Below are 22,038 nucleotides of genomic sequence, written 5' to 3' on the forward strand. Positions count from 1 at the left end.
TTCTTCACATTTTTTTTTTTTTATTAAAAACCTGTTTTCTTTTCTTAAGTTATTTACAATTTATGGTTTCTATATAATTATATCATCGCGTTTTTAACACGAAGCCTTATGTTACCGAAACTTAAGCTGTGTTTTTAAATAACAAACCTCATAATCGGGGTTACATACACCACAGTTTATAAAAAAAAGAAGAAAAAAAAAAGAAACGAAAGCATTTTCTCAATCTTCAGACTTCACGCTTCTATACAGATTCAAATATATGTTACAATGTATTAGGAACATCTGTAGGATAAGTAATTAGATTAACATCACCAAAACGGCAAAACTTTGAAAAATCGTTTTAATCATGTTTTATCGCACGTTTATTTACAGTAAAAAAAAGTGCTTTGTCAAAGTGATGTCGATGCAATTGTAGTATGTCGTAGAGGAAACAGCAGCATACTGAATATCATTCAACAGATATTTTCTGTATGGAAAGATAAGTACATCTTAAAATTAATTCAAGCATTACATATAGTTTTTCTCGATTCGAACCAGCACTTTTTTTTCATTTCCTTACACATATAAATACTTTTTTTTTTAGCTGATTCACGCCCCACGGTTCACGATCATTCTTGAATGGGAATGCACAAACACAATCGAACTAATTTCGACGCAGCACAACAAGCAGTGATGCAACGTAGCAATATGTTATAAAAGTGTTCTCTGCCAGCGAGTGCCATTGTCCTATAGAATATTTGGTAAACACGAATGCCGTTCGAATTCACAGTATCGTTTAATTTAACTAGGCGTTATTTACAGTTTTGTTCGATTCATAGAAAAAAGACGTCATTATACAATTAGTTTTAATAACCGGCCCGTTTTAATTCATTCAGTTGATGTGCCAGCTTCTCCTCTTTAGTTCGTCTCGCTTGGCCTAACTTTCTACATTCAATGTACGTGCTGAGGAATCGTTCCACATCGATCTTTCTGTTCAGAAAATTCTCGGCGATTCTCTCGCTCTCCTCGTGACTCTCATCCGCTGCCTTTCTCAAGCATTCTTTTATGTGATCCGGAGTAAACACCTCGGATAATTTGTTATATCGTTGTATCAATTGATCATATCTGGCCTTCAGCGCAGCCACCGTTTGCACTTTACTCGCTACGTCAGACTGCAATTCTCTAAGTTCAGGTTCTTTGGCTACATTGGCCTCTGGAAAAGTAAACAAAACATTAACACAAATTTTAATTAATACCTGTTACGTTAAACAATGAAATAATTTAATTGTTTGAGATATCTACCATTTCAGATAGTTATTATTTTTGTTTCTACTAAAATTTGTCAGGCCTGTCTAGGAATAGGTTTCGCGTGGTATAGGATCGCCCTTTGATCTATTAACAGTGGACTTACCGGCAATTTTTTGGACCCAATCTATTGCATCATCGATTTCCACGTTAACGTCTTTTAGCTTGGAATGTTTGTCTAAGAATTCGTCCAGCTTGTCGTCGTCTTCGTTGAGTAATTTCAATTCCTCGTTAGATAAGCTATTTAGTTCTGGGAACGCTACGCTCTGTTGTGGCTTCGTTTGCGCTTGATTTGACAACGACTGCTGGTGGTAATTTGCGTTCACATAGTGGGAGTTCAAATACGTTCCCTGGTGATTCGAGTTGTATCTTGGCGAGTCTGTATTATGCAGTGAGCTGCTCGTCGAACTTGTAATGTATGCCGAATGTTGCGATGGAGAGCCAAATTTTGCATGACCGTCCGCCATGTACTGAGTACTTGAATTGGTGTGATTGTAATTGTAAATGCTGGTACTTCCACTAGCGGACGAAAACTGTGGATACTGCGTGGTGTAGTAAGAATTATACGACGTAGATGGAATTTCCGGATATTGTTGCATGGAATAAGATGGAGAATTCCTTCCTTGCAGATCTACAACAACATAGTTAAAGATAAACATTGTTCCTTTCCTTCCTTTCAATCACACATTTGACAATACATTTACCATTATGCGATTTTACAGATCCCGGAGATACATCTTTCAATAGTTGCGGAGGATTTTTACTGAACTCTCTGATAATAGCTTGGACGACACGACCAAGATCGCTGTGCACTGTAAACTAACATATGAAACAGAGTAGTCTCTGGAGTTTCAATCAAAGTATCTATAAACAAGTTTTTACATTTAGCAATCCCGGTGCGCCTGTGATCTCGCTATGTTCGTTGCACCACGGATGATTTATCGGAGGAGAAACTCTGAGCACTGGTTTTTCCAGTGGAAACTCTGGTGATAAAGAAACCATAATAGCCATTCCTCTTTCCCCAGCATTGAACTGTACCTGATATTCCACATCTTCCCTTAATTCTACTACACTGTAATATTACAAATCGTGAGTAGAACAATCAAACATACCACTCAATTTATTGTACATTTAAAAATTAGAAAGAAACCAATGAATCATTGAGAAACGTATAAAAGGAACAACATAAATACGAAAAGTAATGCAATTGAATACCAATAAATCTTGAAAAACTGTCTCTGAATCAAGGTTGCAGCAAAAATAATATTTCGTTCGCGCAAAGTATTTAATTCGAAAATCAAGCAAGGAACTTGAAATACGTCTTAATAAGCTGGCTGTGTAACGAGAACCGTGATATTATTAATTTTTGCGTGACAATGGTTCAAGTAATGAACCAGTTACTAATTCATTGTTAATTTTGAGTCGTTATACGGAGCTATAAATCACTGCACAAAGAAACATGGGTTTTATTTTTCGTGAGGGGATCAGAAAATTTCGCAGCATTGTATTTTGTCAATATACGTAACACGACGCTCGTAAAGAAAACAAATATTGGACAGGCAAACGCGCGTAAGGTTAACAGAAGAGGTTACGATACAGAATGGATTCTCTTACTTGTCGTTAAAAATTTTCAGCGTGTCGATTTGCAATTTTCTCTTAACTGCGACATTCTCATTTTTTCCACGGAATATTCGCGATATCATTTAAAAGCGTTAAGTCTAGATAAAACAACATTCGCTTATCCTTCGACCTCCCTGTCAAATCAACCATCCAGCAGCAGCAGCAGAACAGCTGTTTCCTCGGCCCTCTTGTCACACTTCATGGGGGAAGTATCGCAATGTTCGTACAATCGCGATATTCGCCGTGTTTAATACAGCTTTGTTTAAGCTGATCGTCGACAGAATTTAGTGCTTGAAATATTTAGCTGCCCTTCAAATTCTCGTTTCGTAAAACATTTACATTGTTCAAACTATATTGTGTAAATTGTGGAGTGTACACACGTACGAACATATACGATAACATGAGTTTTCCGAAATACAATTAATGAAACTTTATTTATTTGAAATATTGTTTTACAGGTGTGAATGTCATTTCAACTGCATCGACGGATATCATCTCCGTTTCATAACAAATTACCGAACGATCAAAATCCCGGAGTGTTTTATATAGAGCGGAGACACGTAATTTGATCACCTTGAATTGTCAGCAAATTGTTCGCTGCGTGTAAAAAATATTTTAAACAAAAGTCGCATGTGCTAAGGAGGACGTATGACGTAGTAACTAATTATTTCGTTCTAAAACTTGAAAGAGTATCAAATGAACTGTTCACAAGCCAAAATGATTAATATGTTTGATCAGTATATAACTTTTTAATATTTAAGATAAATTTCCTTAATAATTATGTTCAGTATTAAAAATTGATAAAAAGGAATTTTAAAAGAAACCTTAAGAAAGAATGTATATTATGTTATCAATTTCTTTTCTTTCCCTTTTGTGAAGTTAATCGATTTGGCAAGTGACTGGTTCAAATATTGATGAAAGTCAATTATTAAGAGATTTTGTAAACTAGTTTTAATATAAATAATGTTCACAATTTGGACTATTAGCCTCAATATGAAGTTACAGAATTTGAATATGGATTCAAGTACATAGAACTGTATCATAAAGTTAAGAAGCAGAATTGTAAAATATAATTGCTGTAATATTATACATAGCAGGAATGAAATATTACTTGTTAAATAGGCATAGAGCAATTATATTTTCTGTATTATCCTTTAAATCTGTACTTTCTATATGTGTTATTAAGAATAACACTTTAACTGCTTAAGCTTTAATTCGAGCATATTTGAATACATACATATTGCATTTTTGCAATAACTTGAATTAGAATGTTTGAAGTTATGACTAATCTAAAAGTGAATTGTTCTGCATAATTAGTCTGGTATTCCATGATACATATTTTAATGACCATTGCAAGTGCAATATAATTTTTAAAGCCACCGTCCTTTAAACGAAAAGATTGTTCTAAAACGTGTAACATTTTATGAGGTTGACAAATAAAAATGCCTGGGTAGTAGAGATTCGAAATCATATTCATATGCCGGTTGACGTGTCGGATTTCAGCTCTTTCGAGAGCAAGAAGGAAAGACTTACATTTCCCTTCTTTTTCGAATCCTCGAAGTGGTCCGAAGCTCACGTACCGTGGCTGTACCCTGTGTCTACCTACATTAGTATGTCAAGTGGAGGGGTAGCAGTGTGGCCAGATATAGCATAATTGGGTGCATCGACGGCGACACTAGTAACGACGAATTTCCTTAGCGTTTAAGGGAGTGGTGGGGGAGGTTTATTCACTGCTGTTAGTGGTGTTCAATGGTATTCAAGATGGAGAGAAAACAACGTATGTTTTCCGTAAGGTGGTTGTAAACAGGAAAGTTGGGCGAGTTAAGAATTCTTCAGCAACAGGAAGAGCAGCTAATGCGAGATGGCCAAATCTGTAGCGAGTTCGGATACGCTACCGAAGGCTGGTCGAGTCAACGAAGGTACGACAGTTGCTTTTCTAAATTCCTCCTGTCGATCTTGATTATGATTACTCATTAGACTGGCATCTCTAATGCAATCTCGTTTGACAATGTCGCAGTTTGTCGAGAGTGGTTGGTACACGAGGACGGAGCGCTCGCGTACCGTCTTCAGGATGAAGAAAGTAAGAATTTTAGAACGTATTGATATTTTTTTACAATATTATTGGTTGTATCTAATTTGTATTACTATGCTCCACAGTCAGAGAGCACTATACCGGTAATAAAGTTCGCAACGCGCAGGTCAGGGAGGATTTACCCAGGGCACGCGTAGAACAAGAATTGGAAACATTGAAATACCAGAGCTATGTTCAGCAACAGTCAGTATTAAAATTGTTGGGCACATTGTTATAATTCTTATTGATTCAAAGTTTCTTTCAAACTATCTGTTTTTCTTTTTAGGGAGGAAAAAGATGCGCTTATTGCAAAACAGGTTGCACTATCTTTGGAACGGGAAGAAAAACGAAAAGAACGGGAATTACAAGAACAAATGAGATTGCAACTTAGATTAGATGACGAGGCAACACAGCTTGAAATTAAACGACATATTCAAGAAGAAAAAGATGAGGTACGTATAAAATATGCTTTGTTTTTTAGAGAGATATTTATTATAACTTTCAGTTTATTAATTCATTCATCTGTTTGTTAAATAAAGGAATTGGCAAGAAAATTACAGCAACAAGAAGAAGAAAATGCTATAGACAATCATGATAGGCGTATCGATGATCAATTTTTGCAGGATCAAAAAATTGCAATGGAAGCACAGGATGCTGAATTAGCACGTATGCTTCAAGAAAAAGAACGTGTGAAAATCAGGAAAGCAAGAGAAAGAGCAAGACAAAGAAAGTTAGAGCGACAACAACTCGAGAAACTGGAAGAACAAAATCTTAAAGAAAAACCTCAAAGACCAGATAAGCTGGACTTGAAGAGTACACCAAGTAAAAGCAGAATGCAATATTCGTTAAACTGCCAGCAGTATCCTGACCCTGAAGAAATACAGACATTAGATGACCCGATTGAAAGTATACGAGAAGTACCAAACGTGGCTGCAATTATCGATCCTACTTATAATGGAAATACGCACCGACACACTTCGAGTAGTTCGAGCAGTACAGTAAGCCCAACGTATGCATTGCCTACACCGCCGCAAGAGCTTATGAATGACGACGCGCCGTGTTACATGCCTATACAAGGACAACGACGAAATCAAATGCAATCCCCGTCCCAAGGTCACGAAGAGAAACATAAACGTAGAGTAAAAGATGGTTGCAATCAGCAGTAAGATAACTGGAAATTTCATTTAATTAAAAGTACTTTCCATGACAAAAAAAGTTTGTTGCCATGAATAAGTAATATAAGTTACTTATGATAAGTTATTTAGAAGTTCTGTCCTTATTAATTTACATTCGTATCATTGGACATGAGGTTTACTTCGCAAAAAGATTCGATTGTAATGTTTTTATTACAAGAAAATAACTTTGAATTTTTTCTCGTCGAAAACAATACTTCGTATAGTGCGAAGGGAAACGTGCCTTTTGAAAGAGTGTAAATACATTTAAAGTATTAAGTCACACCGTCCTGAATCAGACCTGCCTTTTACTACATGCATTCGTATCAAACCCAAATACAATGATACTTTTTATTGATACATTGTATGATGCTAAGACGTAAATTTTTATGAGAAACAAAAATAAATAGCAGAGTAGACAATCAGATAAATTAAGGATAAAATAAAATAATCGAGTATCGAATAAGCAAACAACAATGTACAAAGATTGACCATTTAGACTGAATACGAAATGAAATGATGTAGTTATCACAGACTTTAATTGAATATAAGTACTTGCTCTCTAAACGAAATTTATTATAGATCTAATATATATATATAAAAATTGTGCTTGCTTTTTAGAGGGAAATGTTTTTTTTAACTATTTAAGGTGCAGATCAAAGAATAATTAACTGCCAAAGATGACGTTAGTAACATTCAGTTTGTACCAGATGGAGTTAAGTATTACCAAGAAAAAAAAATCCATTTTTAAAAAATATGAAGTTACAAACGCGTGCTTTAATGAAGTGCTTAACATATAATAACTTAAATAAACTACTACAGTTCAAAGTTGTAGGAAACTTTAGTTGAAAGGTATAAATTTAAGGATCAAGTTATGTACAATTTGTACTAATCTATATGACTTATATTCACAAATATATGTAGGTGCAGTTCATTTCTAATATTATTTAATACTGCCGTAGGATTGATAACATAACGATTTATTATTTATGGTGATTGGAAATTTATTAAATAGCAATAATATGCATTAATTCTTTTTTACATTTATTGTATGAATACAGCTATACATGGGTATATTAATAAATTATTTACAATGTTATAATACACATTGTCATTCAAAACCCTATAGAAGTTACTGTGTATACGAAACAACAATAATTCATTCCATGAAATTATTACGACAAAAAAAAAAACGAACGATTAATGTAACAAGTATATTTGGCGATTTGTGTATAAAAGTAACGAATTTTGCGCTTTACAATTAATATAGTATTAGATGTTTGTACTATATAATACACTTTTAAAACACTGTTGTTTAATGTTCTCAAAATACGGGTCAACAAAATTCTCTTTCTGTACAGCTGTCTACAAGTTTGGAAATTCAATGATAGGAAATGAAACGAAATAAAATAGGGTATTTCTTAATTGTAGAATGCATAAGATAATATAAACTAGTTAAACAAATTTATAGATTACACAAAATAATCTTTCTAACAAAGTATGCTGAGTTTAGAAATATGCTCTTTGTGAAATATTATGTTGGCATGTTTTATAAGCATTAATGTCATACGGGAATTAATCATCGAAAAATACTTCTACTGTAACTCATTTTACATTAAATATGTTAAATCAATAGCAAAAAACATTCCCCTTTCCAACCACATTCCGGAAATTAATCCTGTCTCCTGTTAAAAGCTTCGTCTCATATGGTCCCCTATATTGTAATCTCTGATTCACTTTCTATTAGATAATGAAATTAAAAAGCAATTATTTATAATGATTATTGCTATATATATATATGTGTGTGTGTGTTTCTGTTATTTGAAAACTGTTGGTTCAGATGAGAACACTATCATCTAACGTAGATCAGAGTGATTCTTAAATTATTTCAAATCGATAAATTGAAAGTACTTTGAAGCGAATAAGTTAAAAAAGAAATTTCAAAAATTGTACTTAATTTGCTATACTTTCTGATCTTTTCGGTAATACAACTTTTATTCTACAGCGATTTATAGTTATGCAGACGTAATTACTGGTGCTTTTTATGTGTAAAATTTTCTGTACATTTTCTCCTCTTCCTCTTCCTTCTCTAAACCCGCTTCGTCTTCGGTCAAAATTAGGAGAATTATATTTATTTTCCTGCATGAAAATTATGAAAAAATTTAATCTACAACTGCAAATTATTGGGCGGTAGAATACATGCACATACGCGTGCCAAAAGATTAAAAAAAATATATATGATTCTTAACCGATGGTAGTAAACAAACCAATTGCCGATAATGAAATAAATTTAAATTAACTAAAAAGTAATAACCACTTACGATGGTCGGAAGTAACATCCCTTGACCTAGTATGAGGTGGCGAGAACACGTAATTTGGCACTTCTCCAATAGCTAAAAAATATCAATATCAACAATTCTATACAGAACAAAGAAATTTCTTAAATATTACCTTTTTGATCCAATGGCGCATCGTCTGTTTTCTCTGGCTGCGAAAACGAATACTGATCGCTAACGTCTTGTTTTGCGTTCGGTTTTCGACTTCTTGTTTTTTGCGCGTCCTCGCTTATTTCTTCAATAATTCTCTCCGACAATGTACGTTTCCTTCTTGCAGAAACTTTCTTAACGTTAGAAACCTTCGTGCTTGCTTCATTTTTTACTTCCGCTACCTCCTCTTCCGGTATTACTTCTTTGAGAACACCTTTGCTACGAGTAGCTCTAGTTCTTTTCAGTGTTTCTGTACGCGAGAGCCCGACACTCGAAGCCCTTCTTTGTCGAGCACTTTGCGTAGCTTGTTCTCTGTTACCCGTGGTAGAAATTCTCTCTTTCGATGGCACGCTCAAAATTTCCTCGAGTTCCTCCGGTATCGATCGTATCGATGATCTACGACTACGTGTATTTGCCGCTGGACTGTTCACTGCTGGTATCGCTAAATGCTTTTCTTTCGTAGCGTCCAATGAAAGCTCATAACCCTCTGGAATGGTTTCCTTCAAGACGCTGCTAGACCTTCGACCTCTTCCCTTTTCCTCTATTTCTTTAGGCACAGAGCTACTACGTCTTCTCGTCGGTTTCACGACGCTTACTTCTTCCATCTCTTCTTCGTTTGTCTTTGATTCTTTCGTGGATCTCGACGACGTTAAACTTAATTTTCTTTCACGCGTGGTCGAGGTTTTCTTTCTCGAACTTTTAGTTTCCGTTTGATCCTTCGCGTCCTTGCGTTCTATTACTAAACTAGAGGACGACAAAGCCCTGCTTGTTTTCGTTAAGGGTTTTGTCGGTTCTGACAATTCTTTTTGCACAGAAGCAGCGCGTCTCGTGCTCCGCCTCACCGGTGTCTTGGGTTCTTCATCCTCTGTTTCCGTTTTTTTAGGAACAACGTCTTTTGACACAGACGATGCCCTTCTACCTCTAGCTTTTCTTGGCGTGGAGATGCTGGACGAATTTTCCAATTCAAACGAATCTGTTCGTTTAGAATCTTCGTCCTCAGCGACAGACGCGATCAGAACTTCTTTTACCAGTGAACTTGCTCGCCTTGGCATAGACCTTGCAGCAACTTTGGAAGGTGAACTTGTTTCCTTTGTTATCGAGGAAGCTCTGCGCGATCTAGTCATTCTTGGCATGGCACTCTTATTAATGGACGAGGACTCACCATCCAAGTTAGAAGTACTAACGGTATCTTTATAACTTATGTGTACAGACGAATCATGGACTGATTCATTTACTTCGTCCCTGATGCTAGAATTATTGTTATCAAGATTTATCGACTCTTTCTTTGCCTTGTATGATTCTACATTTACTTTTTCCTTTGTCGAGGATTTGGACTCTTTGTGTACACTCTCTTCTGTGTCTGGATATACAATACATTTTCTTTTGGGTTCATTTATATCTTCGCTGAAATCAGATTCATCGTCGGTGATATTTGAAACATTGTACATATTTTCCACGTGCATCGATGATGTTCGCGACTTTCGCTTAAATTTGTTATCCGTTTCGTCAAAACCCAGGGTAACTTCGTCGCCACTGTTCGAGGACTCGTCGTCGGTGATGTCAAAATGTTCATTATTTTTCAGATCTGCCTGTTCATGGATACCCTTAGACGGTTCCTTCTGTGATTCGTCGTAAAGCGACCAAGAACGACGTTCTCTGTTTGTCGAAAGACCAGAATTGTTCTGTAACGTACTGGAAAAGCTCTCAAATTCATTTTCGTTGTCATCGTTTTCTTCGCTATCGGTTGAACAATTGATATCCTTCGTCTGTTCGTTCTCGGTTTCCAAGATTCTGCTCTTTAAAACGTCTCCATTGTTACATTTACTTTGATCATCCTCCATCAGCTTATCGTTACTTCTCTGGTCACTGCTAGTGAACTGGACATAATTCGATTTGGCTATAACAGGAGACGTAGTTCGTTCTACGTATGACTCCAATTCGGTATTATTTTCATTATCATCTACATTCATCGGTTCTTCAACATTGTTGCGAGATTTCTCGAATCTAGGACTGTTTCTAACAGTATTAGACGAATTGAGACAATTAGAATCAGCATACAGTTTAGACGATTTGTTTGATTTTCTCGCAGAAGAAATTATTTCGAAACTACTATGCGAAGAAAGTATCGGCGAAGAATAAATCGATGTATTGCAATTTTCTAATACATTAGGTGAATCGGTCAAACGATAATTCGTAGAACTTCTTGTTTTCGAACACTTGACCGAAGAATCTTGTAGCGATTCTGCGGATGTCTGTAAGCTAGTTCTTCTGAGACTAGGGCTGTTTATAACAGTATTAGACGAATTGGGGCAATCAGCATATAGTTTAGGTGTCTTGTTTGATTTCCTCGCAGAAGAAATTATTTCGAAACTGCTATGCGGAGAAAGTATCGGCGAAGAATAAATCGGCGTATTACAATTTTCTAATACACTAAGTGAATCGGTCAAACGATAATTCGTAGAACTTCCTGTTTTCGAACACTTGACCGATGAATCTTGTAATGATTCTGCGGATGTCTGTAAGCTAGTTCTTCTGAGACTAGGTCTAGGACGAGCATTGTATATATTTATACAAGTATAACTGCTATCCGTCAAGACTGGACTCTCCATAAGAGAGTCTTTACTAACTGTTGGACCGAAGAATGTCTCCTTGCTACCTTTAATTATGTTTGGCGTAGCTATACTGTTATCTTCATTGTTTACTTCACTGTAGGAATTGGTTTTCTTTAACTGAGGTCTAGGACGAACATTCTGTATATTTATACAAGTATAACTGCTATCTGCCAAGGCTGGACTCTCCATAAGAGACTCTTCATTAACTGTTGTACCGAAGAATGGCTCGTTGCTACCTTTAATTATGTTTGGCGTAGCTATACTGTTATCTTCACTATTTACTTCACTGTAGGAATTGTTTTTCTTTGACTGACTAATGTTGAATCGTATTTGTCTATTGATTTTCTTTTCTGGACTGTCTATGATTTCACCCTGTACGGGGCTAATAGTAGACGATGTTGAACTTCTTATAAGTTGCCTGATCTTTAAAATAGAGTGAGGAGTTTCGATGGGTGTGTTTCTGTTGCTAGATACTTTGCGTTTTACTAAAGGTGTACTGAACGCCACGTTTATAGCTGCCTCTCCTTCGTCGAGCAGCTTTCTACGCTTTATTTTATCTGTCGTTCTTATTTCGCTATTTTCCTCTTGTTGCATGTCGTCCAAAGTGCGCTTCCGATTTGTCTGTATAACTTTCGGGGACATTACGCAATTAATGTTAACGTAACTGTCGTCCAGTTTCAACGTCGTACACGGAGCAGTGATAAAAGGGATTACAGATTTCTCGACTTTGAGAAAAGTCTCCCTTGCCTTTTTGATAACAGTCTCATAAATACTCGTACACTGAGAACTTCTGTTATAGGTCATCGGTCTAGGGTACCGCGGTTCCAAGCCCGTGTCTAAGTTTGTTTTATCCATGTTAATGTTAAATCGTTTCACCACGTCAGGCAAAGTTGCGTTGTAAGCGTTCAACATATCTGCGTGAAGATTTGTCGAGGAAACAGCGTTGTATCTACCGATTGAGTTACCGCTATTAGCTTCCATATAACGGCAACGTTGCAAATAATACAGCAATCGCATATTTTCGGATTTAGACTCTTCCAAAAACTTGATGAACATTTCTTCTTCCGCGGAACTCAAAGCCAAGTGCAAGATATCGCCCAGCTTGTCGTAAGTTTTACACGCTTGGAAAAAGCACATCAACAGCTGAGCATAGTGGGACTGTGGTCTACGATGAAAAGCTGATTGAACCAAGCCGTGTCCCACCGACAAATCAATCAACGTGCTCTGATCCTGAATGGATGACAAAGGAGGCTTCCTTACGCGTAGATACATCAAAGCCAGTTTATGTTGACCGTTCCTTACTAAAGTCCTCAATACCAGTTTGTGATGCCAGTCTTTAACGTCAGAATCACATATTAATGGACCAGTCATCATATCCAAGAATCCATGGTAATCGTCATGATCGAGGAGCCAGAATGCTTGCGTAAGCTTTATAAGGCTGGGGCTCATCTTAAATGAGGAAGGATACTTAATCAGCTGGTCCACCCCAGGATAAGATCCTTGCAGTAGCATTGCTAAATCCATTAGAAGATATATGGTGATCTGATGTTTGCATTGTATCTCATTAGATTCAGTTTGATCACAGTCGGTTAAGTAACTTCTTAACAATGACTGCAACGATGGAGGCGGATAGTAACCATTCGTAGATGTATCATTAGCTTCCCTTTCCCACTGTAAAGTCAAAACAGGACATTCCCGAGTTATTAGTTCATCTATAAAGAGAACCTCATTTTCACCGTTCTGTCTGTCGTTGTTGATCGACTCTCGCTTTTCCTTATATAAGGAAAACAATTTTTCATACGGATACGGAATCTTCAGTGCAAGGGAGAGCGGTAGAGGACCCTCCTCTAAATCCTGTAATTCGGGCAACAAGCCTACATCATAGAACCAGAGGAGTACTTGAAAGTACATGGACACGCGTTTAAGTACTCTTCGCTGATTTATCAGGTTGCTCGTTTCGAAAGGCAGCTTTGCTACCACGTTCGATAGACATTCTAGCTGTTGGTAACAAAATCGAAGGGTCTTTACATCGGATTCTCCAATATTGTTGCCCGACTGATCGAATAACGGAATGGACAAATTATCCGCGATCATTTTTATCGAGGATGCACGTTGTATACCCCATTTCAAAAAACTTGGGTACATATATGCTGCGCTTCCGTCCGACCATTCTTTAGCGCATCTTATCAAAAATGTTGCCCAACGCTGCTCCAAGCAAAGAGACAGCAACATATCTCTTTGAACATTATGATCGCTCGTGAAGGAAACGTCCGTATTAAAGGGTACTAAGCCTACAGAGAGACATTTGTGAAACATTTTGGATGGTTGCGTTAACACAAATGGCCCGGCAAGCGCCATTTCACGAAGCAGTTCGGCCTGGACACCGCGGCATAACCAGAATGTTAATTTCGTCATGTTCAATTCTATCCATTCGAGCGACAATGAATTCGGATAGAATAATTCTTCCAACGAACTTAAACTGTTATTTGGAAATTCTTGCAAAGTACGAGGAATGTAAGTACAACAGATTATTTCATTGCTAGCCACGTTGGACGGCCGTAATTTCGTGTTATAACTGGCCAATATGCTGTTCGGATTTTTGCATTCGCTGACAGTTTGAGGCATTTGTTCTTTGTACCATTGATTTAAATCGAATAGCAATGCGCGATTAGTAGTCGATACGAGAAGTAAACTGTCCTCGCCTCGTTTAAACTCTGATTCCGTTTGGTCGGGATTTGCTCCCCTTTCGATGGTGGATAAACTGACAACTCTGTCATTTGTATCTAATTCGAATTCAAATTTAAGGCTAGGTTCGGCTTCTAAATTGAAGTACAGATTCGTTCCTCTATCACAGTATTTTCGTTCGAATAATAAGGCATACATTCTTAATAGCGGTGGAACCTTGTACAAGTCGTCTTGAAAAACGACCCACAAATAGTAAAAAGGTCGAGGATCATCGGTCGGTTCCAAAAGTGCTAAATGTGTAACTATCATAGTTTCGTCGACGGGCAAACTAATCCACCCTACAGAACCGTTGTTTTGCCATATTATCACTCTACCTAAACATCCAGATATTAAACATCCAATCTTCGTTGAACTAACGATGGTATTTGTTAGCTTTTCATCTAAAAAAACGGATGATTCAAATTCTTCTCTGTTAAACCCAATATGTTTTTCTATACCTGTAAACGTACGAACGTAAGTATGTATATGTTGCCAAAATAAAGAAACAATAAAACATTTTCTTACGTTGATTCAACAAATTACAAGCCATGTGTTTACTCTTATTTGATTGATGTCTATTAAAAGAATCTTTTGATGTTAAATATTCAATATCAGCTGGAGAAGTTTCATCCATTATAAGAGACAAATCAGGTACCTCCCAAGCAGATCTTTGAAGATCAATCATGAGATGATTAAGATTACGCAGTACTACACATGCTATCCCATCCATTTGCATGAGAATATTGTCTGGTCTCTGATCATTAAATTCCTCCCATTCTGCACCTCCAGACACAATGCAAACCTGTTCTATGCCAGCTGGCATCTACACAAATATAAAGAGGTCAAAAAATATAATTTTAAAGAAATTTATAGGAAATATTTTACCCATACATACTCTTATAGCTCTCAAAACTCGAGATGTAGAACAGTCAAAGATACATAGTAAACCCACAGAATCTTTAATCCTGGTAGCTTTGTTATCTAAACCAACAAGAAGTAATGGTAATTCCCCACATTGTGTAGGGAACTGACACACACAAGTGATCTTTCCACGAAAGGTCCATGAACTGGTACTTTCGCCTGTTTTAGTATTTAGAACTAATATATGACAACCATAGCTCAGCCAAGCGTATGTACCATCATTCAAAAATCCACCACAGGGATTATCAAAACCATTGTATACTTGTGAATTGTTCGATAATCCACCATCATCACCTTCTCCATTATTTAAACAGCTTAATACAGAGTGCCTAATATCTAAAATGCTGCGAACCTATGCAATAACAATATTGTTATTAAATTAAGAGTCTCTTTTTATTAATATACAACACAAACAAGTAAAAAAATTATTCTTTGTAACTCAGGACCGACTTTTTTTAAAAGGAAAGGTTTAGGACGAATTAACTGCGTAATTCGAGAGTTTACTGTATTGTAATAACCATGTGGATATTTTGAAAATATTTAGCGAAAAAAGAGAAACCTGTTAGACTTAAGAATTACCTCGCAATTGACCTCCTCCAACTCCTTCATATTTTGCACGCAGTATTAGAATAAAGGAGATCCGAAAAAATCATTTATAAACTATTTCACTAAGGTCACGATAAGGTTATGTTACCGCCAAATTTCAATGATCCTGTCACGTTCCTGCAAAGACGATTATCGCAAACCTCAATTGTGTATATTTGCGATATCATTCAACAAAGTATATGAGGCACAGTGTAATTTAGAATCACGTAAAAGTGTCAGAATCTTTTAAATTCGTTTTACTACCCATACATACATTTTGAAACCGCAACTATACAACTGCGAAGTACGTTAAAAAATACTACCAATTGCACGTCTTACCAACAGTAATAACTAAATTTTACAAGGTCAATTGCTGGTTTAAATTTTATCTAAAAACATTATGTACCAATTAATTTATTCGATTATAAACACGTATAATCGTGGCACAATTTAAAGCGTATATGAAATAATTTATTAGATTTGTAATTGATAAAATGATCGGTAGGTTTTTATGTCCATCGTAATTGACGTTTGTGTATAAATTTGTATTACTTAGCGAACACAGGCTTCGCAGAAAATACTTATAGAAATATTTTTTTTATTTTAGCGATTTTTGAACGCATAAAAAGTTGATTATCATTTATTCTAATTGTATGATGAATTCAAAATATAAAATAGAATTTTTTAAATATTTTTCATTTACCTCGCTATCCGTTGCAATTACAGCCATTAATTGAATTTTGTATATACATAAATACAAAAAACCCTTTTAGTATTCCTGTGGATTGCACCATAAAAATTCAGTTTCGTAATAAGTGAACAGAAGTGATATTTATCCCTTCTGATACATATTTCTTACATATTTATACACAATTTGTTCACTAATTACCTTCCTATCGGTATAAATTATGACAATCTATTGATAAAAGGTGCGAACAAATCACCTTGCAATTGACAATTCTAACCTTCATAGGAAACAACCTGTTTACCTCGTCGATTCAAAACAATCTTATACTACTGAATAGATTTAAGGAAATGATTATTGTACAGTAAAATGTCGTATCAGGATTCACCGTTTTCGACTATGTACTGTCAAGACGATTACGACATTGACGAGGATAATGAGGAGTATTTGGAGGATGATCGAGATGCCGAAGAGCAGGATGAGAGTGATGAAGGTAGATTTAATCGCGTATTATTCGATATAATCGCAATAATCATCTTTGTACGATCGATATAAATTTTCAGATACCGAAGAGGCAAGCGAAACTGACCTCGGAAAATCAGAAGAATACACAGAAATAAAAGAACAGTAAGTTGGCCGATTAACATTTTTGGACTCTTTTAAACTATTATAATTAAGCCGTGACATTTTGTAGAGTTTATCAGGACAAGTTGGCTAGCTTGAAGAAACAATTACAGCAGTTGAAAGATGGTACTCATCCTGAGTATAATCGCAAGTTAAAACGCTTAGAAGCTCAGTACAAAGAAAGGTTCAGTTTCATTAAATGTAACATACCTTTGTAACTGTTGTACACAGTCATTTAAGTAAATTATAATTTGCAGATTACGACTGAATACAATTTACCGTGATTACTTAACAGAATGGGTGGAAAGAGATTATATATTAGAGAAGAAAGCAGCGGTTAAGGAGTTTGAAGAAAAGAAGATAGATTTGAAGGAGAACTTATTGACTGATATGGAAGAGAAACGCAAAATGATTGAGTCTGATCGGCATACAATGGAGCTTACAGGGGATTCAATGGAGGTATATTAGAGTTGGGCATTAATTGTTTAATTATTTCCATTATAACATGTTTGTACTTGTTTGTTTGTTGTTCAGGTAAAACCTGTAATGACAAGGAAATTACGGAGACGTCCTAATGATCCTGTACCTGAAAAGGTAGAAAAGAGAAGAAAACCTCCTCCTGCTCAGTTGAATTATCTGTTAGATGAAAAAGAGATTGAAAGCGATTTAAAAGCTATTAGTCGCGGTAAAGTACTGACTACTGTTCGAAAGCCAGGTACTGATTGGAAATTTTGAAGCAATATACATGCGTTAATCGCGTTTCTTTGTTTGTAGTAGTATTGCCGCACTACAATGCGGTAAATATGCCCTCACAACACATACCTTCACCTTCCGATTCTCCTTTAGTAGAAACTAGGATAGAAGACGGAAAACTCTTACACGAAAGACGATGGTAATGTTCACTTTGATTAGTTCTTATAATAATTGAATGAATTTTACATTTTAATGAAGCAATTATAGGTTTCATCGTGGACAACCCGTATACGTGGAAGGAAAGGACTTAACAAGGTTTGCAGCAAATATCTCGGCAATTGGAACCGAGGCTGTAAGTAAATATTTCCACCTGAATTTACAGAATTAATTAATTTTTTTATTATTATATTTAATTTAAGCATAATTTCTTTATTTTATAGATTTGGGTGAAAAAAGTTTCAGACGGAAGTAAAGTACGGATATATATATCGCAGTTAAGCCGAGGGAAAATTTCGATCAAAAGAAGAGCGTCCTAATACACTGTATAGCAATTAGATAAAATACACATTATTATAAATTAAAGTATTCAGTAAGCGTTAAACTTGTGATATAATAGATTTGTAGTTTGTCGGAATTCTATTTCCTGAATCTAATATAATTTTTACTGCATTTGTCTTATATCGCCAATAAAATCAGATATTTTGGCAATATTGTGTCGTCATGTACGTATTCCGTATAAGGATAAAATTATTAAAGGAGTGAAAAAAACCATAAAGATATTTTATAAGCGATCTGCTACATGTATAAAAATTTGTATTATATTACGACGAATACAATTAAGTTAGCCGAATATGGTAATATTAACGCAATATGTAATTATGTGCAATTTGTAATTAATCACTAAACTATGAACTAATGTTTGTCACTCAGCCATCATATCTACGCTGAGGCAATCTTCGCCCATATTGCTCGGAGACGTCTCTAATTCACAGATTTCGTTTGACTCACTGCAATATAAATCGCGCGTATTGTACGATCGTTAACTACTTACTGTACAATAAGCAAGTGAACTGTTTACCTATCCAATGAGGGATCATTGCTAAACATTTCCGTCGGAACTGTAGGCGGTGCTTTTTCGGGTACAAGTTCCAAGTAAGTTTGACGAGACTCTAAATGTCTTTCTACTTCTTCTGGCGTCATATGACCATCAGACATTAAAGACATTGGTACTATGTTATTGGATGATTGTACCTATAAGAATATAAAAATTTTACCACCATTACTAGTTATTACTCAAAAGAATTACATACCATGGGTGTATTGTTTGATTTTGCCACTTTTGGAGTAGGTTTTTTCTTTTTACTGGTGTTAAAAGGTTTTGTCACTGTCGGTATATGATGCGAGGTATGATTACTAATGCCCATCTCTATTTTTTTCCTTGAAAAAAATACATATTCCATCAGTAAATATTTCTTTTAATAAGAAGGGAGTATTATTAATTCTAATTACCTTTTAGAAGTATCAAGACGAGGGACTTCTTCATCCGATGATTCTGTTTCATCACTTTCGCTAAACGATGCATCTACCTTTTCATATTGCAATAATCGATCCAGTAAAAAACTTTTGTCCCTATTAACTTTAAGCAATTTCCTTTGTGTAGACCGTAAAGCTTCTTGGAAACACTCATTTTCCTAAAATAATCATATAGTTATTTAATACAAATGAAAAAAAAAAAAAATAAATGAATAAAACACGTTTTAAATATGTATAGGGTTTGGATACATTACATACAAATGTACATACATAAATTAGAAATTTTAACTTCCTCTTAAGATTTCGATACTGATCCTTGTAATTAGGCACTTCTTCCTCTGGACTGTCCTCGTCATCGTCTTCTGCATCTGCATTGTTGTTTGCAATTGAACGACAATACCATCCTTCCAACATTGATCATCTGCAACTAAGATAACAAAGTTACAATTGTTTATCAACACGTCGATTTTTTATTGAACAATCAAATTTCCTTTTGTACCATGAATTTCATAGTTACTAAAAGTACTATCATGCAATTGTATTTGTTCGCATGATAATTAAAATACAAAATTTTCTATTAATATTACTTCGATACTACTTAAGGTTAAGTCCTCGGCGACAGAAGATAAGCTGATGACAATATATTTCACGGAAAATACAAGTATACTCGGTACCCCAACAAAATTGGAATTAAAACGAAATTTCGATAGTACCCACTCCAATGCTTCAGGATGATTTTTTCTGTGTCGAAAATAGTCGGCGCGAACGATTATTAGGAAGATAAATAAGCTGTTTATGACTGGCTTCCATTCTGAACTTCTTTATCGATTCTATAGTAACTTCGAAATGCTACCTATTCGACCGAAAGTATTTAATTGTATTTTCATGTAAGATTCAACAGTCTCGCGTATATAAATAAACGATTTTCTACTATATTCTTTAATATTATAATAATAAACAGAATACACGTCGAAACGTTTTGTTTTTTCTTATTGTATATTTTAAAAGTTCCATATAATTATTAAGTTTTCACTTTACCGTTTTGCGCAATACTTGGTTTAAAATGGAAATGATGAATTATAGTATTAGCAAAAATTATATCAATTTATTGTGCCGTTTTTCTAAAATAACTATAATAAAAAGCAAATTATATTAATTTAATAATACAAAATTTGAAAAAATTAGACATTAAAGAACTGTAATGAAATAGTAAATAGCTATGTACATTTGTAACAGTCCCTGTTTGCGAGAGAATAAATTCATCTTCAAATCATTACTGTTTAAAATCTTTACAAAATAATAATTCAATTGTTACGTCCGGAATCCGTCGGCGTTGGTGAGAAAGAATTTCCCTAGACTTACTTGGTTTACTATTCCTCCGGGGGTGGCGTGCCGATCTGGCGAAGGTATTCCTCGTAGCGCTGCCGCCGTGGATCGCCCTCGGGGCTATTGGGGTGGCATCTCTATTGTGATGAGCCGCCACGGGGGAGGTGTCGCTTCTTCTGCGGCAAGGCTGCGTTGCGGGTTGGCGGTGGAAGTCTCGATTTCGATTGGCGGAGCCCGAACTCTGAGTAATTGTGTGCTGCGGGTGCTGGTTGATTTAAAAGGATTGCGAGACAGCAAATTTGTTGGCGATGACCGGAGCGACAGGTTCTCTTAGGCATTTAAATTTTACGAGTATGACGATTCGCTACTATTTTCCCAAGCGGGCTTCGACGCTCAGCAGCCTAGTAGAATAGTAGGATATTCTGTGGTCCTTGAATATTCTTTTAAATATTGTGGACGGGCTTCGACGCTCAATAACCCACTGGATAATAACTCTAATTTATATATATTATCTCGTTAAATTTTGAGTAATCAAAGGAGATGGAGACCTTCCCCTGTGCTCCAGTCTTCCTGGAATACCAGGTATTCCCGAGTATCACTGGCTGAGACTTCGCGCCCAGGAGCGTTCTCATGCTCCTCCGGTCACCTACGCCGGATGTAGATAACATTCTTCGATTTGTTTATTGGCAAACACGCTCGGCTAATATCCCACGTCCAGCTCGCTTCAAAGGTATATAAAATCTATATTTCTTAATCCTACGCGTGCTTAAACTCTATTACATTAATTAACCAATTTTTTGAATTTTTACAAGACCTAAATGAATATAATAATTAACAATGGGTAAACATAACGATTAATACATGAATAAGATTAAATATTATATTTAGCGATCGAATATAATAATTATTAGTGAATGAACATAATTGTTATAATATTTTATGATATTGCGAGCGGTTTCCGTAATCTAGTTACTTAGTATCTAGTAACTAATTATTCGTAATATAGGGACGAGGGGCCAGAGTGGAGCGAATTTAAACATACACATTTCTTATTTGTTACTTTTAGAAAATCAAAAATGACTAAATTACGTTGAATTCGGGTAAATTCGTTTTCATTTTAGGAAAAATCTATAGAATTAATCAGCGTCGATGTTTTCGTTAAACCATAAACGAGGTGTAGCGTAGACTGTTTAATGCATGAGACTTTTTGTCTCACAAACTGAATTGCCGATCAAGTAAAAAACCACCAGATTTGAAACTCGCTTTATACAGCATCCCACTAATCCCTTTTATAGCTCTTTTTTAGAGAGAAAGAAAGTATTGAAATAAAAAAAAATTTCATTACATCATTTGATAATGAACTAGTAAAAATAAATTGTATTTTATAATATTTAGTTCTAAATATTGCCGCGCTTTACACTATTTCTCCAGTTTCTTTCGAGATATCTGCTGCAAAAAACCGGTAACATCGATTTTTAATAGTGCATCAGAATCCAGTTTTCGGAACTACGAAAAACAAAAGAGTTTCATCTTGATCCAAATACTCTATGGTTCAGTCGTGAAACGTGGACAACTAGAATCGTATTTTGGATCGTTTTACTCAATAGTCACTCATCGCACTTCTCAGTATACGTTTTTGTAAAGTAGTTAAATTTGAAGATGTTTGTGCTTAAATCTTAATTGTTTACAAGATTGTATTGTA

General features: G+C 35.5%; 5 protein-coding genes across 18 annotated transcripts; 2 read left to right on the forward strand and 3 right to left on the reverse strand.

Moving 5' to 3' along the window:
- Window positions 1-120: 120 nt before the first annotated feature.
- Window positions 121-3,030, reverse strand: LOC122401754 (vacuolar protein sorting-associated protein 37A). Its single transcript, XM_043404095.1, has 5 exons — window positions 2,899-3,030; window positions 2,167-2,356; window positions 1,989-2,103; window positions 1,391-1,915; window positions 121-1,192 (listed from the first exon to the last, which is right to left on the reverse strand). The coding sequence occupies exons 1-5, from the start codon at window positions 2,985-2,987 to the stop codon at window positions 846-848; spliced, it is 1,266 nt and encodes a 421-aa protein (XP_043260030.1). The 5' UTR covers window positions 2,988-3,030; the 3' UTR covers window positions 121-845.
- A 1,624-nt stretch (window positions 3,031-4,654) lies between these two features.
- Window positions 4,655-6,153, forward strand: LOC122401755 (coiled-coil domain-containing protein 50). The gene is made up of 5 exons (XM_043404096.1): window positions 4,655-4,823; window positions 4,922-4,984; window positions 5,062-5,179; window positions 5,262-5,427; window positions 5,515-6,153. The coding sequence occupies exons 1-5, from the start codon at window positions 4,766-4,768 to the stop codon at window positions 6,139-6,141; spliced, it is 1,032 nt and encodes a 343-aa protein (XP_043260031.1). The 5' UTR covers window positions 4,655-4,765; the 3' UTR covers window positions 6,142-6,153.
- Window positions 6,154-8,146: 1,993 nt separating this feature from the next.
- On the reverse strand, window positions 8,147-15,757 carry LOC122401753 (protein ELYS). 2 transcript variants are annotated; one of them, XM_043404094.1, is made up of 8 exons: window positions 15,470-15,757; window positions 14,865-15,242; window positions 14,495-14,792; window positions 11,528-14,427; window positions 11,047-11,362; window positions 8,599-10,818; window positions 8,469-8,540; window positions 8,147-8,286 (listed from the first exon to the last, which is right to left on the reverse strand). In XM_043404094.1, exons 1-8 carry the CDS (start codon window positions 15,497-15,499, stop codon window positions 8,279-8,281), a joined length of 6,222 nt encoding a protein of 2,073 aa, XP_043260029.1. In that variant the 5' UTR covers window positions 15,500-15,757; the 3' UTR covers window positions 8,147-8,278. The 2 variants fall into 2 exon arrangements, with proteins under 2 accessions (XP_043260029.1, XP_043260028.1); XM_043404093.1 differs by having other exon boundaries at window positions 8,599-14,427.
- Window positions 15,758-16,200: 443 nt separating this feature from the next.
- LOC122401694 (sin3 histone deacetylase corepressor complex component SDS3) lies at window positions 16,201-18,041 on the forward strand. 8 transcript variants are annotated; one of them, XM_043403992.1, is made up of 9 exons: window positions 16,201-16,404; window positions 16,542-16,653; window positions 16,724-16,787; window positions 16,855-16,968; window positions 17,042-17,243; window positions 17,319-17,499; window positions 17,559-17,676; window positions 17,736-17,829; window positions 17,918-18,041. In XM_043403992.1, the coding sequence occupies exons 2-9, from the start codon at window positions 16,560-16,562 to the stop codon at window positions 18,011-18,013; spliced, it is 963 nt and encodes a 320-aa protein (XP_043259927.1). In that variant the 5' UTR covers window positions 16,201-16,404; window positions 16,542-16,559; the 3' UTR covers window positions 18,014-18,041. The 8 variants fall into 8 exon arrangements, with proteins under 8 accessions (XP_043259927.1, XP_043259929.1, XP_043259923.1 ...); XM_043403994.1 differs by lacking the exon at window positions 16,201-16,404 and having other exon boundaries at window positions 16,419-16,653; window positions 17,736-17,833; XM_043403988.1 differs by lacking the exon at window positions 16,201-16,404 and having other exon boundaries at window positions 16,419-16,653.
- A 39-nt stretch (window positions 18,042-18,080) lies between these two features.
- LOC122401695 (INO80 complex subunit E) lies at window positions 18,081-19,840 on the reverse strand. Of its 6 annotated transcripts, none has more exons than XM_043403999.1 (6): window positions 19,609-19,742; window positions 19,281-19,437; window positions 18,987-19,168; window positions 18,788-18,914; window positions 18,556-18,728; window positions 18,081-18,484 (listed from the first exon to the last, which is right to left on the reverse strand). In XM_043403999.1, exons 2-6 carry the CDS (start codon window positions 19,422-19,424, stop codon window positions 18,400-18,402), a joined length of 711 nt encoding a protein of 236 aa, XP_043259934.1. In that variant the 5' UTR covers window positions 19,425-19,437; window positions 19,609-19,742; the 3' UTR covers window positions 18,081-18,399. The 6 variants fall into 6 exon arrangements, with proteins under 6 accessions (XP_043259934.1, XP_043259935.1, XP_043259931.1 ...); XM_043404000.1 differs by having other exon boundaries at window positions 19,510-19,641; XM_043403996.1 differs by having other exon boundaries at window positions 18,132-18,484; window positions 19,724-19,840.
- Between the last annotated feature and the right edge of the window lie 2,198 nt (window positions 19,841-22,038).

This window comes from Colletes gigas, unplaced genomic scaffold (assembly GCF_013123115.1).
Source record: "Colletes gigas isolate AHSC1104 unplaced genomic scaffold, ASM1312311v1 Colletes_gigas_Sc00027, whole genome shotgun sequence".
Classification (NCBI taxonomy): domain Eukaryota; kingdom Metazoa; phylum Arthropoda; class Insecta; order Hymenoptera; family Colletidae; genus Colletes; species Colletes gigas.

Coding starts and splice junctions, on each gene's coding strand:
- LOC122401755 (XM_043404096.1), top strand. CDS start 4,766: ATGGCCAAATCTGTAGCGAGTTCGGATACGCTACCGAAGGCTGGTCGA. Junction 4,824..4,921: donor GGCTGGTCGAGTCAACGAAG/GTACGACAGTTG, acceptor ACAATGTCGCAG/TTTGTCGAGAGTGGTTGGTA. Junction 5,428..5,514: donor TTCAAGAAGAAAAAGATGAG/GTACGTATAAAA, acceptor TGTTAAATAAAG/GAATTGGCAAGAAAATTACA.
- LOC122401695 (XM_043403999.1), bottom strand. CDS start 19,424: ATGTTGGAAGGATGGTATTGTCGTTCAATTGCAAACAACAATGCAGAT. Junction 19,169..19,280: donor AGTTAAAATTTCTAATTTAT/GTATGTACATTT, acceptor TGATTATTTTAG/GAAAATGAGTGTTTCCAAGA. Junction 18,915..18,986: donor CGTCTTGATACTTCTAAAAG/GTAATTAGAATT, acceptor ATTTTTTTCAAG/GAAAAAAATAGAGATGGGCA.
- LOC122401754 (XM_043404095.1), bottom strand. CDS start 2,987: ATGATATCGCGAATATTCCGTGGAAAAAATGAGAATGTCGCAGTTAAG. Junction 2,104..2,166: donor GCGCACCGGGATTGCTAAAT/GTAAAAACTTGT, acceptor TTCATATGTTAG/TTTACAGTGCACAGCGATCT. Junction 1,916..1,988: donor ATCTGTAAAATCGCATAATG/GTAAATGTATTG, acceptor ATGTTGTTGTAG/ATCTGCAAGGAAGGAATTCT.
- LOC122401694 (XM_043403988.1), top strand. CDS start 16,530: ATGTCGTATCAGGATTCACCGTTTTCGACTATGTACTGTCAAGACGAT. Junction 16,788..16,854: donor TACACAGAAATAAAAGAACA/GTAAGTTGGCCG, acceptor GACATTTTGTAG/AGTTTATCAGGACAAGTTGG. Junction 16,969..17,041: donor GAAGCTCAGTACAAAGAAAG/GTTCAGTTTCAT, acceptor TATAATTTGCAG/ATTACGACTGAATACAATTT.
- LOC122401753 (XM_043404093.1), bottom strand. CDS start 15,499: ATGAAGGAGTTGGAGGAGGTCAATTGCGAG. Junction 14,793..14,864: donor GAGTTTTGAGAGCTATAAGA/GTATGTATGGGT, acceptor ATATTTGTGTAG/ATGCCAGCTGGCATAGAACA. Junction 14,428..14,494: donor TTGTAATTTGTTGAATCAAC/GTAAGAAAATGT, acceptor GTACGTTTACAG/GTATAGAAAAACATATTGGG.